Genomic DNA, 15,000 nt, shown 5'->3' with positions numbered 1-15,000 from the left:
CGATAGCAATTCCAAAGAAGGGATGGACAACAAACTGACTTCATGGAATAAGAAAAATATTCAATGACTTGGAAAGTAAAATAGTATTAATTTTATTCGTTCATAAAGCGCGTTTTTTAAAAACAAAACATTTATAAAACGTAAAGTATTTAAAACCCTAATTTTCTAATCCAAGCCACATTATAATTTCCAGGAAACCTACCGAAATGACCTAATAGAAAATAATGCAGGGAATTTTTTAACAACTAAAAATTTAAAAGTTATATGAAAAAGAAAAAATTTAATTAGGCATCAGATGTCACCTCCATGTTTCTTCAACCATCACGCTGTATCTTACTATTTCTATCACGTATTCTTATTCTGCCCTACACACATATTGTACAAATTTTAAAAAAAAAAATTTAAATTAATTATTAATTTGAAAAAATGTGAAACTTATAAAATGCATTATTATAACAAAATTTACCAAAAATTATAAAAATGTATATACTTACAACGTACATGCTCAGTGGTGTATCCATGGGGGGGGGGGGTTTGGGGGTCAGAACTCCCCCTACGAAACCTGAGATAGTAAATTAACTTTTACGTGAAACACGGTTTTTTCTTTAACATTTTTATATTTAAGAATTTTGACTTGGAAATCATATTAATAGTTTGTATAAATACTATGAACGTATTATACATACGTTTCACATACACACAAGTCATAATATTATAATCATATTTAGATACTTTACTACTACTTTGATAATTTTTGCTTGGGAACATATTATATAGGTTTTCTACAACGGTTGACTCTAAATCGGTCTTCTGGTCCCGATAATTGAGATAAAAGTGATATCATTGTCTGTATTCAAAGTTTATTTTTGGTATACCTATTGCATTCGCAGCTCGCTGATCATTTAACACAAGCACTTTATTGTGTAAAACTAATAGTTACTCGTATTATATAGTTATAATTAATAGTTGGTCGTTCTCCGTTGGTGTTTCACTGTTTTACTTACTACTCGTTTATTCGTTTATATTTGACATTTGTATTCCATTACATTTGTTTTATTTTAATTTGACATCATTCTAAGACATCTAAACATTCCATTATGGTAAGATATTTTTAAAATTTAATTTTTAGTATACCTAAGTGATTGGACAGAAAATATTCTAATATCTAATACTTATGTTTCTATATTAGTCCCTAGCTCCTAAATTGTTATTATTATTATTTATTATTATAGAAAAATTTTTTAACAAATAAGCAGACTAGAAAAATTAATTATTTTTTTTTACCTGAGTCAAAAAAACTAATGTCAACCAGACTTAAAAATACCGATATCAATACAAATAGTAGTCAAAATGATAGTGATAAGATTAAATATATATAAATTTGCTGAACCCCCCTCCATAAAAAGTTCCTGGCTACGCCAATGTATAAGCCAAATTGTATTTTGTAAGTCACCAAACATTTGTATGAGAATAATTGAAAAAGTAAAAATCCACTTCAAAAATACAGATTTATATTGACCAAAATTTAGTCTAAATTTACTGTACTTAAAAATCTATTATACAATAATCGAGTACATCATCACATATTCACGCACATAGTATCAGTTGCTATATTATCATTTTTGACTCTTAGCGCAAAAGTGTCATCTCCACTTTTCATACGGACCACCAATGTTCAACGATGTGGTCCAATCAATGCGTACTCAAGGAGGGGTTCGGGCCGAACCCCTCATTGAAATTTCTACATACTCAATGATTTAATAGTAAATAGTATGATAATAGTATATAATGTATTTTAATTTCCCATTATCAGATAAAATAAAAATTTTGGACTCCCCCCTCATAAAAATTCCTGGGTACGCTCCTGAGTTCAATAATTATGTGTATTCATTTAATAGTTATTTTCATTAAAGTATACATTTAGTATTTTATAAACATTTCACGGTTTTACAAAAAAAATTGTTTTGTAGACTTTCGTTAAATTGATATTCGATTTTATTTGTTTTCTATGGAATCTGGATATGTAAGTTTACTATACCGACAGAAAAAACAACATGAACAATTTCAACAATGGATACAACTCAGAGGTTATAAATAGGGCTCGAATGTTTATACACTTAAAATAACTGTAATATTTATATAATTATTCATTTTTGCTAAAGAAAACACTAAAATATGCAGAATACAACGTATTTTACCATTAGTATTAAAAATTAAAAATATATTATAATTTACGTTCTTAAATTTTATTAGTAGTTAATTTTATATATTTTTATTATCATATACTAACTTACAATATTAGCGTTACACTGTGGCACAATGGTTCTTTTTTTAGGTTAATCAAATTAGAAACTAAAAATATTTGAGACAAACACAATTTGGTATACAGGTCAACAATATATTAATTTATCCACCCGTTAATTTAAATGATTTTTAAAAAAAATTCGAAAATATACTAAAATGTGTATTCATATTCTACAAATCCCAAAAATATGCATTTAAAATATAAAACCATAAAATATGCAAAATTATGCTCAATAAAAAAAGTATTATTTGATTCAGTAGAACGTGAACCAAATGTGGATCCTGATTCGCATTAAATAGGATCAATAGAAAAAAATATTTCATAAACATCCGAGCCGGAGTTATATCAGAACATAAGTTGACATAAATTACAGCACAGAACAATAGTCATAGTGTATTCAATGTATAGAATAATAATTACTCAGTGATTCAATGGTGTGGGCACAATAAGCGAGATAAGATAAAAAAAGGTATATAATCTGTGGTATAAGGTCTATGGTTATCTACAATGATAATATCGGCGGTCATGGCTGTAGCTGCGGCTACTGGTGACAAACATTACGTTCCGATAATAATGATAGTAATAAATATCTGTATAAAATACTATAACTGTATAGTAACTAACGTTAACTGTTTACTTTTACTTCAGCTACTATATTAGCTACTTATAAGTAGTAATCATTAGTCAGTTCCCTGAACTCTGTAATGCTGTGCGTGCCGTCTGGTTCTTGTGTACTAGTTGACATAATTTTTCATAACAAAGTACTCTGTTGTAAATTCATGTTAGTGATTATTCAGTATTCTTCATTGGGTACCTAAGTAATTGAATATGCTTAGAAAACAAAGAATTCATTAAATATAACTCATAGAAATGTTTTGTATCTTTACTGCTAGTATCTAATCTTATTTCAATAAATAATCATGTGTTACGAAAACAACATTTTATGTAGATTATTATACTTTACAAATTTATTCGGCTTACAATATTTTACATCTATTGCAATACATTTTGAATAACTTATATGATCATAAATGAACACCATTTTACATTTTTATCATGAGTATTAGTGACTGCAGTATAACCGCTGGAAATTCTGTGGTTTATTTGGATATTGAAATAGGACAAGAAAAAAAGTGAGTAAAATGTTTATTAAAAGTATAATACATTTGTTTTATAAATCGAACTAAAATTCTACAGTCCGTTAAAACAATTAATTTTTAAGCTATTTGATTGTTTCTTAATTATTCTTATTTATTTTTATAGTTGGAAGAATCATCATAGAACTATTTAATAATACAGTACCTAAAACAGCTGAAAATTTTAGAGCTCTTTGTACTGGTGAAAAAGGTATTGGTTTATCAGGATTACCATTACATTTAAAAGGATCACAATTTCATAAAGGTAATATTTTAACAAGTATTAGTAAACAATAATTTTTATTCTTTAGATAATATGAAATTATCCTTACATTTTTAAATATGATTACACTTTTATTATTAATCATTACATTTTCTCTGAATAAATATATGAATTAATGTAAATTGTTGTTTGTTTAAAATGTTCTTGTATAAGATACATTTAAACATTTATTTTTGTATTTTTGTAAATGTGAAACTAAATTATATGCATAGTAAGCATACAATTGTCAATGTACAAGAGACTTTAATGTATTTTTTTTTTTTTTGTGTATAATTTTAGCTATTCCTGAATTTATGATTCAAGGAGGTGACATTACTGTTGGTAATGGTAGTGGAGGAGAAAGTATATATGGTTGGTTCTTTGACGATGAAAACTTCAAATGCCTGGTAAATTATATAATTTTTTTATGTTCATATCCATTTCAATAATAGATATTTTAATATTTAGCTTAAATTTAAATAGGATATCTAAATTGGATATCTACAATTTTTATTTTAGTTTTATTAATTGTAAAGCTTTTTTGCTTATTATTGTAATATAGATACTACACAAATATAGATTTAACAGTATTTATCACTTAGTCTAAGATTTTTTTGGTGGTAGCTTCTTATATAATAATGAATTTAGTGTTAATTTAAAGAATGTCACTACTAAAATAAATTGATTAATTAATTTATGTCTAATTTCAAATAAAGTAAATTACCTCTACTTGTAAAATATTATCTTATACAATTACGGTAAAAATATACAATTATAATTTATGAAAATAATTAGATAACAGAGAAGAAGAGATAAAACATAAACATAAACAGTTAGTAGTTAAGCGGGAGCCGAGAAATAATTTTTAATTTAGCATATTAATATTTACACTGATATAAATTACCTTATTCTATACTACTTTACTACTTTCTGACTTTGTTCACTAAAAGTAAAATATAAATTTTTATTTATATTGCATAAATAGATATGAATAATGTTTTTGTAATATTACAATATTAGTATAAAACTAAGGGTTGTGTGTTTATTTATTCAAACATAATTCATAAATAATAGTATTAATACTAACAATAAATATTATAATAATATAAAATTATTATTTATATATTTATTATTATTTGAACTTCAGCATGAACCTGGTGTAATAAGTATGGCTAATACTGGTAATGTCAACACAAATAACTCACAGTTTTTCATTACAACTGTTCCATGTCCACATTTAGATGGCAATAATGTTGTTTTTGGAAAAGTAAAAAAAGGATTTTGTGTTGTCCAAACTATTTCAAATACACCTACAATAAATGATGCTCCTATAAATGTAAGTAAAGTAAAATGTTACAATTACCTATTTGTTCAATCTAAAGTTTCATTGGGTTTTTCAAAGTTTGATAATTACTTTTTTTTTATTAAATTATATTCAGAAAGTTAATTATTATGTTGTACATTATTTTAATATTTTTTTCTTTTTTGCCCTTATATTACAATACCATACTTAATTTTCAAATTAATTTTATTTTATAAAATATTTATTTAGATAAATATCTTGGTGTTTATTACTTTAAGAACTTTAGGTTAAACTCAAATTGTATTATAATATAACAAAAATGACATACTTATGACCTGTATAAACAGTTTAATTTTTTCTTAAAATGATAGAAAAAATATATAGAAATTAATAATTTAGAATTTAATCTTGATAATTTTATAATTTTCAGCCTTGTGTAATTAAAGATTGTGGTGAATTATCAAGTGATAGCAGTACTTGGATTATTCATGAAAATGATAATACGAATGATACTTTTCCCCCTTTTCCTGAAGATTGGTCAATTCATCAAACAGATATTGATGTAATTATTTTATATTATAATTAAAACTATTTTGTTTTTTAATAATTTTATTTTTTCAAGGTTGTACAGTTTTGTAAAGTACTTAATCAGATTAAAGAATCTGGTAATCATCACTTCAATTGTAAAAATTATTTTGGTGCTAGAAGAAAATATGATAAAGTCTTACGATATATTGATTGGTAAATATTTTATACTTTTACATTAAATTAAAAACTATTTCTACTAAATAAAATCAAATGTGTATAGTAAAAAATAATTCGCAGTTTAAGTTAATATATTACCTACATTAACATATTTTTCTTTATATTTTATTTATATTTATATTATTTATTTTATGTATATTTTAAATTATTAATCATCCTACATTTGATTTAAATAGTTTCAAAATAGTGATAATAATGCCATTATTTAACTAGGGGATTAATCATTGGAATAGCAGTTCTCATGTTTGATTCTCAGTACGACTGCTAATATTTTGTTTCTTGATTTTCCATGTCTATCAATTGATATTCGAATGGCTTATTTTTTAATAATTGATTACATTTTACATACCTAGAAATCATATTTTTTGTAATAGCTATATTTATTGAAAAATGTTCAGGTACTATCAGTGGTGTTGGAAGACTCGCTAGCGCCCCTGGTAAACTTAGACAAAAACGCTTTTCAATCAATTATAATTTGATGTTAGGATATTTTTTTTAAGGATACAATTTATATGTATAAGTTTGTAATAACAACTTATAAATTCATCAATAATTTCTTCATATGAAATTTATTATTTAAATGCCCTTGTGCTATATTCATAATTTTATCATTAAATTCACATATAGTGTGTACAAATTGACTACATCAACATAGATACAAGTATAAAAGAAAAATTTTGATTTGATTGTAGGATAAAAAATGACTTTTGCACAATTTTGCGCCTCTTTGCAATTTGCCCCCCTGGCATTGGCATAGTTCACCATATTCTTACTATGCCACTAGGTACTATAAGGTTTTGGGTGTTTGTATTTTGTAACTAAATTTACTGATAATAATATTTTATGAAATACTAGATATTTAAATTAAAGATATTCATACTTATAAACTAAATTCATTTTTTCAGGTATATAGGTTATCATAATAAATCTCAAATTAATTTTGAAATGCTTGAAAATGTAAAATTGAATACTTTCTTAAATTTAGCCTATGTTTATTTGAAAAGAAAGAATTACAAAAGTGCTATTAAATTTTCTAAACAAGTAAGTTTAACTTCAGTTGTCTTTTCTATTCACATTAAGAACAGTCCTATAAACTAGTTTATATCAGTTATTGACTAGCTTGTTTGTCCTTTATAATTACCCATTAATGCAAAATTACAACCACCTTTACACAAGTCTGCAATTTTAAAATGTTCTTGTTGTGAATAGACTATAATATACAAAAATACTATACACAATTTTCAGAAATGTATAACATCAATAATGAAATTAAACAACTTTAGAAAATTATAAGTTTATAAAAAGACACTTGGAATTAAGATGTTATTGTTTCATTTTAATATATTTTAATTTTTTAATTTTAAAATAATTAAAAAATAATATATTTAACCTTTACAGGTTTTAGATATAGACTGTAATAATGTAAAAGCACTTTTTCGTCTTGGTCAAGCATATGGATCACTTAATTATTATGATCAAGCTATTATAAGTTTTAAAAAGGCATTAGAAATATTTCCAGATGAAAAGAAATTTTTAATTGAGTTAAAAAAAATAGAACAAGCTCAAAAACAATACTTAAAAATTGAAAAAAAAATGTGTTCAAAGATGCTAAATTAATGAGAAATTGAATCCTAAAAATTATAATGATTTTAAATACATATTTTTGAAAACATTTTGTTATTGTTGAAATAGAGAAAATTACATTTATTAAACCTAATTTATATAATATATTATTTATATTTGACTTTTTATTTTATCCTTATCATTTTTATCTTTTTTTTTTATCATTATTCAGTTTTTGATTAACTAATTAAGTGAACTGATTTATGGAACTATCTGTTTTTTACTTCTAATAATATATAATTAATAATATATGTGACTTTGTTTGACTATTTCCAAAATTTGTATGCCACCTTCTTCCATCCCGCTCGTGTAAAAAAACAATTCTGCTTTGTTTTCAATTTCTTCAGACAATTCTCTTAAAAAAAAAAAAAGGGAAGTCCTTAGGTGCCAAAAAATAATTAAATGTTTATGAAAACGGAAAAATTTGTATAAAGTAAATTGTATTCGTGGGGTATCATTTACAAATTATTATTTTTAATTATAGTTGATTAAGACATTTTTATTTGTATAATAAACAGCAGTAAAGAAAGTGTTTTACTACATGTAATTAAAATTCAGATCATGAAGCTGGTTATTGGATTATATTATTATTACTTATGTACACTGGTTTTAATGAGGGAAGACGTTTTTTTATGGTTATAGAATTGATATAATAACATATTATAAAATCATTTATTTATAGCTTATAAATCTGCGACTTGTAAACCCAATTAACAAATTACTTGCATATTATGTTACATTTTAATCTATTTACTATCATAAAAAATTGTGATTTCGTACTCCAGCAGATTTTCCTTTTTTTATTTTTCTTTAAATATGATTTATACTCTCAAACAATTAATTAATCTCAAAATGTTAAATACTGAAAAACGGTAAGTTTATTTTTAATCTTTATTTAAAAAATATAATTGTTCTCTCTTAAATCAAAATTCCTCTGAGCACAAAAATGACTACTTCACATATTTTTGTTTTTAAGTTTAAACTTTAATTTTAAATTACCTATTTTAATTTAATTTAGGTTTCTTTTTATAATTAAATAATTTTCTTTCACATTTTGGAACAATGTGTTGTGAACTTAGTTATTTTGTACTCTACAAAGGTAAATAATATACTTGTAAATACTTGCAACAAGTACGTTAGCACATTAAACATATTTTTCTGTTAATTAAACAACTTTTTATTATTATTAATACTAGGTACATTTTTACATAAAAATATCTGAATTATGAAGTTTGAACTTAATTAGCTTCTCTTTGACTGCACTTCCCTTTTTCCTTCCAGATTATCACTTTTTATTCATATTTGATCTCTCTGGTCAGTAGCCTGTTCAGGAGGGAGAAGAGTTAGGGGTTATATCCACTATATTCCGGGAATCCGGCACTGACTCGATAGACGAGTAGGTACTTAATGTCATAATTATAACTAGGTTCTTTTTTGGTGTCCAGGTTTTTTAACATTTTGATAGTTACAGGAAAACTTTCAGTTATAATAATCTAAGTAAGGAAAACACTGACATTTTTCACTTTTTGTCTATCTTACAAGAATTCAAAATTTAATTTTAAATTTGGGTGATAAAAATAATATTTCTCAGTTATTTTAGGATCCAGCGCAGTATTTTAAGTGGTTGACTATAGAAACATTATTTTAGTATTTTTAAATAGTAGGTTTTTTAATTTCATTTGGCGTAAATGTATTGGTGAAAACAAATCTTAAATATTAGTTGATAGGCATAAAGATACTTAATAAATAACTAACGTAGTATTTACTTCAGAAAAGCGATTTACAAAAAATGTTTAGAGAAGTTCAATAAAGATAATAAAAAAAAACGAAATGAAATATTTGAAAAAATATTTACTGATAGTTAAACTCTTAAAATTAGAATTAAATTTCTTTAAATCTTTGTAATGAACAGGGCTCATGACTTAAGCACTTAGAATCATTAAAATAAGCGCTTAAAAATATCATTATAAGTACTAAAATAAGCATTTAAAAAATTTAAAATTAAGTAAAAATATTTATTAAAAAAAAAAACTATTAAATTTTAACTAAAAAATCAAACAAAATAAAAATAAAACTTCACTTTCTAGACTATGGATTTTATCGATTTTCTAAGGGATTTTTCTGAAAAATAAAATGTAAACTGTTCTCTCTTATTATCTATTTTGACGTTTAAATTCAGTTAAATTTTAAGTGTTGGAATATCTTTGTTAACCCTACAACGATGTCAAATTACGTGACAACGTAGATAAGAATTAATTTTAATTCTATCAAAAACGACTTTGCAGGAAAGAACTATATAAACATAAAAACTAGAAATAAGTATTTTTTTCAAAAATTGCTGAAAAAAAGCAAAAAAAAAAGATAAGCAAATACTTTAACTCCCGAGCCCTGTTATTATACTTGTTCATTATTTGTATGCAGTTACTAATGAATAATGATTAGTAAATCGAATCGCGCGTGGGACGAATGCGACAGAATCGGATAAAGTTCCATGTCTTATTACTATCGCAACTGCAACAGAGCCTGATTTAAGACCCAGGACAACATGGATAAGCATTTTATTATAATAAATTATAGCTTACGACAATAATAAACACTACCAACACTCGATAATGACTGAGTGCATCTCGCGACACACCTGACTCAAAAAATAATGTTGGTCTAATGATTTATGTGTAAAAAATGAACTGATTTTGATTTCTTTTCATTTGGGTTTATGTAATAAAAACAGAAACTATATATAATTATATATATATATACATATATAATGTATAGGTAAAAATGAAAAAAATATTTAATGAGATGGATGTGATTGATGTTTTGCTAGAAGTTCGTTGATATTAGATTCAATTTTCGTAAGCAGCATTCTAAGTCCTCACGATTAGTTATTTGTAACCGTTGTTTTTTTTTTTAGTGAATAGATTGGTTACTGCACTAAATCTACGTTCAGCCAAATAGAATGATGGAAATTCTGATGATTCAACCATTATGTGAAAAACGTTTAAAATTTAAATAAAATAATACACAATAAATTAACGAAAATTATTATAAAAACAACAACGAATACGTCGTGGCAAATGTGAGTCCGACATCGCAGTTCACGGCGATACATACATGAATAAAATACGCGTGGATAGTTTTAAAAAACTTTTTAGATTTAATATTGGCATTGATACGACTTACTATGAATTTAAGTCTACTTAAAAAAAATGTTATCAAGTGAAAACACTGTAGATACTTAAATACTAATTGTACAAAAATCATAAAAAAAAAAAAAAAGATCAATGGCAAACACATTTATTTACAATGATCGACTTATTTTTGGTGAATTTTACCATTTATACCCTCAATTACGAAGTGACAATGCTTTGTTTCGAACATGTACAAAAATGACATCAGAAACGTTTGATTATATTTTAAAAATAATTACACCGGAATTTGACCTTCAAACAACAAATTTTCAAGAACCTATTTCAATAAAAGAAAGATTGCTTGTTACAATGAGGTAAGTTCTTTACTTATTTATAGGTGAACTTAATTAGAAAAAAAATAATATGTCATACATTAGTATAATAAGCAAATGAAAAATTATTCTTTTATATAAAATAAAATATAACCTTCTTCGGTGTATAATAACTTAACAAATTAATTTTTTAGCAATGAAGTAAAAAATCTAATATAATAATTATCGCTTTATCAGTGTGCGTGTATTCCATAAAATATAGGTAAATGTTGCATTTTTCATAAGACACAATAAAGCGCTATTGGGCGCTTTAAAGCAGTTTTGCTTTACCTGTGTGTGGTCACCTTAAGTTGTACATTGCCGCATAATATTACGCTTCTCTAAATTTTGTGTGTTGAAATCACGGCTCTACAAGGGGGCAATACACCTTTACAAGGCCACTCAATCCCTAGAATTTATCTTCCTAAAATGCAGGACAAACGATCATGTAACGGTAAATCATATTTGAGTCATACATTAATTTTGAACTACCGAAACATTTACTTAAGCATAAATAATATTTGCGGTTTAAAACGAAAAGCGAACGTAATGTATTTTATAATTTTCTTATATCAGCCACTTGCTAAATAGTTCAATAAATGTCGGATTGTTGAAACCATGAAAACGTATATGTTTACTCTGATAGCCTATTGAATTTTATTCGAAGATTTCTATGTTAATTGCACACGTTTTCACGATTTAAAACGGTCGTTTTAAAATCGTTGATCTTTTCGTTCTAATTGACTCAAAACTACTATATTCTACTCCTACGATGGATAGATATGAGCAGGAAAATAGTCGAAGCTCATTGTTGTGCTCTGCACACCGTCGATGCGGCCAGTGTAGTCGCCATCGGTTTCATGACGAAAGCCGACAGTTAGAATCAACCGGACGCCATTTTAGCAGAGAGTACGTTTCGAACGTTTGATAGATTACTACGTTTATTTTCGGTCGAATAATAGCTGCGATAACGATAATAATATTTGTAATCTAGAAACATTTACAGAAACCATGAGGTACGGTCAAGGAGAGTACAATGGATCGCCAGACAGCCCGAATCAGTCAGCGGAGATTCTTCTGTGTCGCATTGCCACAGGCCAAATTCGTCTTGGAGGCGGCGCGCGGTACCAGGAAGAACACTGCTTGTACACGGATTGGGAAACGAAATTAATTGTGATATGGTGTTTAATATGTTCTGTCTTTATGGCAATGTGACGGCCGTGAAGATACTAAGTCATAGACAAGTTCTCGTCGAGCTAAACAACGTCGAGGCTGCCGAACGTTGCGTGTCCAACCTGCACTTGTTGCCGTTGAATCAGAAGAACAAATTAAAAGTCAAGTAAGAGAAGAATTTCCAAAAATTCAGATCTTAACAGTCTCGGTGTTAGGGTATTGAATTTAAAAGTAGATCCTTATTCTTAACGTATAACAATAAAAATGATAATATTATCACACCATAGCATGTCTAATGCAATGTCTAATACTCGTTATTAGCATCAATAATAACACGATCAATTTAGAATTATAAAAAACAACATTGCATTATTTCCATCGGATATTTCAGGTATTCCAAACATGCTTATATAAATGACCAAAAAACGCTGATCAAATTGTCGGACGGAACGCCAACACAAAAAAATTACATTATCAGCAAATTTAACCGATTTTCGAGCAAAAACAAAATTATCAATGAACGTCGAATTGCAGCTCCGTCAAAGGTAAGTTTACACATGTACTCGTATTATAACACTTAAGTTGACGTAGTGATGTATTTCCTGGGAAGGATAGATAGTTGCTTCCCTTAGCTTCGTTTTTTTTATGTTTTAGTCAATGTTTAAAATTTCAAAAACTATTATAAGATTACATTTTTATCTTTCATTGTATCCTGATTGATTTACAACAAATATTACCAAAAATATGTTTATTACGTAAATAGAGTGATATTAGTAAGTAAATATCCCATCATCACTACACGAAGATATCACTGCGTCAGCATATTGATGTACCTAACATGATAAAATAATAAAATCGATTAAAACTCCCCAATAGATTTTGCATTTCTTCAACGTACCAGTGGACATAAGCGGCTCGAAGATTCGCACGGCAGTGATAAATGCCCTCGGATGCAACGACGCGATCCGATCAATAACAATTCGTTAGTCATTCACTGGAGCATTTAGATTTTACGTGGAAGTAAAGTACACGCAGTGATTTTAATGTTTTCTTTTCTTACAGTACCCCAAAAGCAGCCCCGCGCTAAATTTTCAACGGGCCTTTTGGAAATGAAAAGTGTCGACTTGGCGGCTAAAGCTATAATGTTGTTGAATCATATGAAATTAGAATCGTCAAGTATGTTATTACGATCGCACTGTATTATTGTTACGACCTATCATGTATCAATGTTTTTTTCTTTATTATATAACGTGTGTACGTGTCCTAGGATCCGAATTCCCGTTCTGGTTTAAATTATGTTTTTCGAAATGGTCGGATATGCGGCAGAAGTCCGCGGACTCGTCAGTCCTGATTTTCAAAGCCACACCACGCAGAGCGTGGCTGTTTCATAGATCTGAACATGACATGCCCACGGTAGAATTTAAGGTATCACGGATAAACCGAGTAACCAACGACGATTACCCTTGGACGCTATGGGATATGAGGGAACATGCGACGGAGGCCATCAACCCTGAAGCCAGAATCTCCGTGGATATCGAGTATGATGGACCTAGTGGTCAGGGCGATACGTTGCAAGACCCCCCGTTGTATTAGACAGGACCGATAGTTGATGCGTAAACATCCAAAAAATAATTTTTTTAATTCATCTCGATCACGATGCATTTTTGATAAAATAAAGTATAACTATGCATGATATATTTACTTATTTTACATAAAAATTACATGGACGAGATTTTTCTCGCCATTGAATATACCGAACGAATGACGTTTATCCAACACATGTAAAAATATCAGCAATAGATATTAGGTAATATTCTATGCGCAGAAGTGCTTTTTATAATAGGTGGCATATTGAACAAATTGTCTAGTTATGTATGTGTGCAGGCCCGTGCGCAGGATTTCATAATGAAGTGGGTTTTGAAAAAAAAATGTATAAAGTAGATACATCAATAATTAGTATATTGTATTATAATATATTTATATGTATTATTAATTTTGTAAGTACCTATATTAAAAGTGTTTCTTTATCAATACTATAAAATACAAATAATTTTTTTAATAAATTTACTCAACGAGGGGCAGAAAAGATTGATTCAGTGTTTGATTAATGTCCACGTTGTATCACGATGTATATTCAATGAAACGATCTTCACGCATTGTTGATCGTAAGTAAGTTTTCAGCTGACGTAATGTTGAAAATGACCTTTCATTAGTCGTAATCAGTTCAGTAGTCACAGGTAAAACTGACATCACACGCAAGGCCCCCGCAAGGGGGGGACTAATGGACCTTGAATACAGGGGCCCGGCTATTTTAAGGGCCCGTGGGTCGGTTAAAATGTATTTGTAATTTTTGAAATTTTAATAGAAATACTTATTTTACATTAAATAATAATTATAAAATAACATTATATATATATATATATTATATTATATATATTTATATATATATATATATATATATATTTAGTTATTTTGTTAATTCAAAATGTAGATTAACCAATAATTACCTAGAAATTAATGGATTGGCTTTGACAATCAATTTTGACGATATCATTATTGAGTTCGCTGTGTTCAAAGCCCGCAAAATAAAATGTTAACTTAAAAAAAAAAATATATTAAATATAAATTAAGATATACCTATATTTTTCTTTTTTAATTTAAATAATATTGTAATAAAAAAATAAAATATACATTATTAATATTGAAATGCTTATGAATCTTGAATTTAAATTGGTATAATGAAAAAACAAGTATTATTCCTAAAATTTTTTTATATATATAGTAAATTGTATTTTTGTGAGTTTTATAAAGTTCCCAAACAATCATTCATTATAGGGGCCCGAAATTGTATATGGAGCATAGGCGTGTTTACGGTTATGGCTACTTTGGCAATGGCCAGACCTACAAAATTCAGCTCCGTTTTAAATTTAT

The 15,000-nt window shown here is 27.1% G+C and overlaps 2 protein-coding genes across 4 annotated transcripts; both read left to right on the top strand.

Annotated features, from left to right (window-relative positions):
• The first annotated feature begins 2,641 nt into the window (after positions 1-2,641).
• Positions 2,642-7,478, top strand: LOC112684600 (peptidyl-prolyl cis-trans isomerase D). Its single transcript, XM_025556206.1, has 8 exons — positions 2,642-3,437; positions 3,569-3,706; positions 4,004-4,110; positions 4,851-5,039; positions 5,437-5,568; positions 5,629-5,747; positions 6,677-6,812; positions 7,170-7,478. The coding sequence occupies exons 1-8, from the start codon at positions 3,362-3,364 to the stop codon at positions 7,386-7,388; spliced, it is 1,116 nt and encodes a 371-aa protein (XP_025411991.1). The 5' UTR covers positions 2,642-3,361; the 3' UTR covers positions 7,389-7,478.
• A 2,722-nt stretch (positions 7,479-10,200) lies between these two features.
• On the top strand, positions 10,201-14,001 carry LOC112684599 (heterogeneous nuclear ribonucleoprotein L-like). Of its 3 annotated transcripts, none has more exons than XM_025556203.1 (6): positions 10,201-10,899; positions 11,903-12,235; positions 12,461-12,614; positions 12,946-13,051; positions 13,132-13,245; positions 13,337-14,001. In XM_025556203.1, the coding sequence occupies exons 1-6, from the start codon at positions 10,679-10,681 to the stop codon at positions 13,660-13,662; spliced, it is 1,254 nt and encodes a 417-aa protein (XP_025411988.1). In that variant the 5' UTR covers positions 10,201-10,678; the 3' UTR covers positions 13,663-14,001. The 3 variants fall into 3 exon arrangements, with proteins under 3 accessions (XP_025411988.1, XP_025411990.1, XP_025411989.1); XM_025556205.1 differs by lacking the exon at positions 10,201-10,899 and adding an exon at positions 11,031-11,805; XM_025556204.1 differs by lacking the exon at positions 10,201-10,899 and adding an exon at positions 11,031-11,805 and having other exon boundaries at positions 11,891-12,235.
• The last annotated feature ends 999 nt before the right edge of the window (positions 14,002-15,000 follow it).

Source organism: Sipha flava, unplaced genomic scaffold (assembly GCF_003268045.1).
Source record: "Sipha flava isolate LNK unplaced genomic scaffold, YSA_version1 252_pilon_pilon, whole genome shotgun sequence".
NCBI classification, from domain to species: Eukaryota; Metazoa; Arthropoda; class Insecta; order Hemiptera; family Aphididae; genus Sipha; species Sipha flava.
The sequence above is the reverse complement of the archived record's forward strand: the minus strand, read 5'-3'. Positions and strand labels throughout refer to the sequence as shown.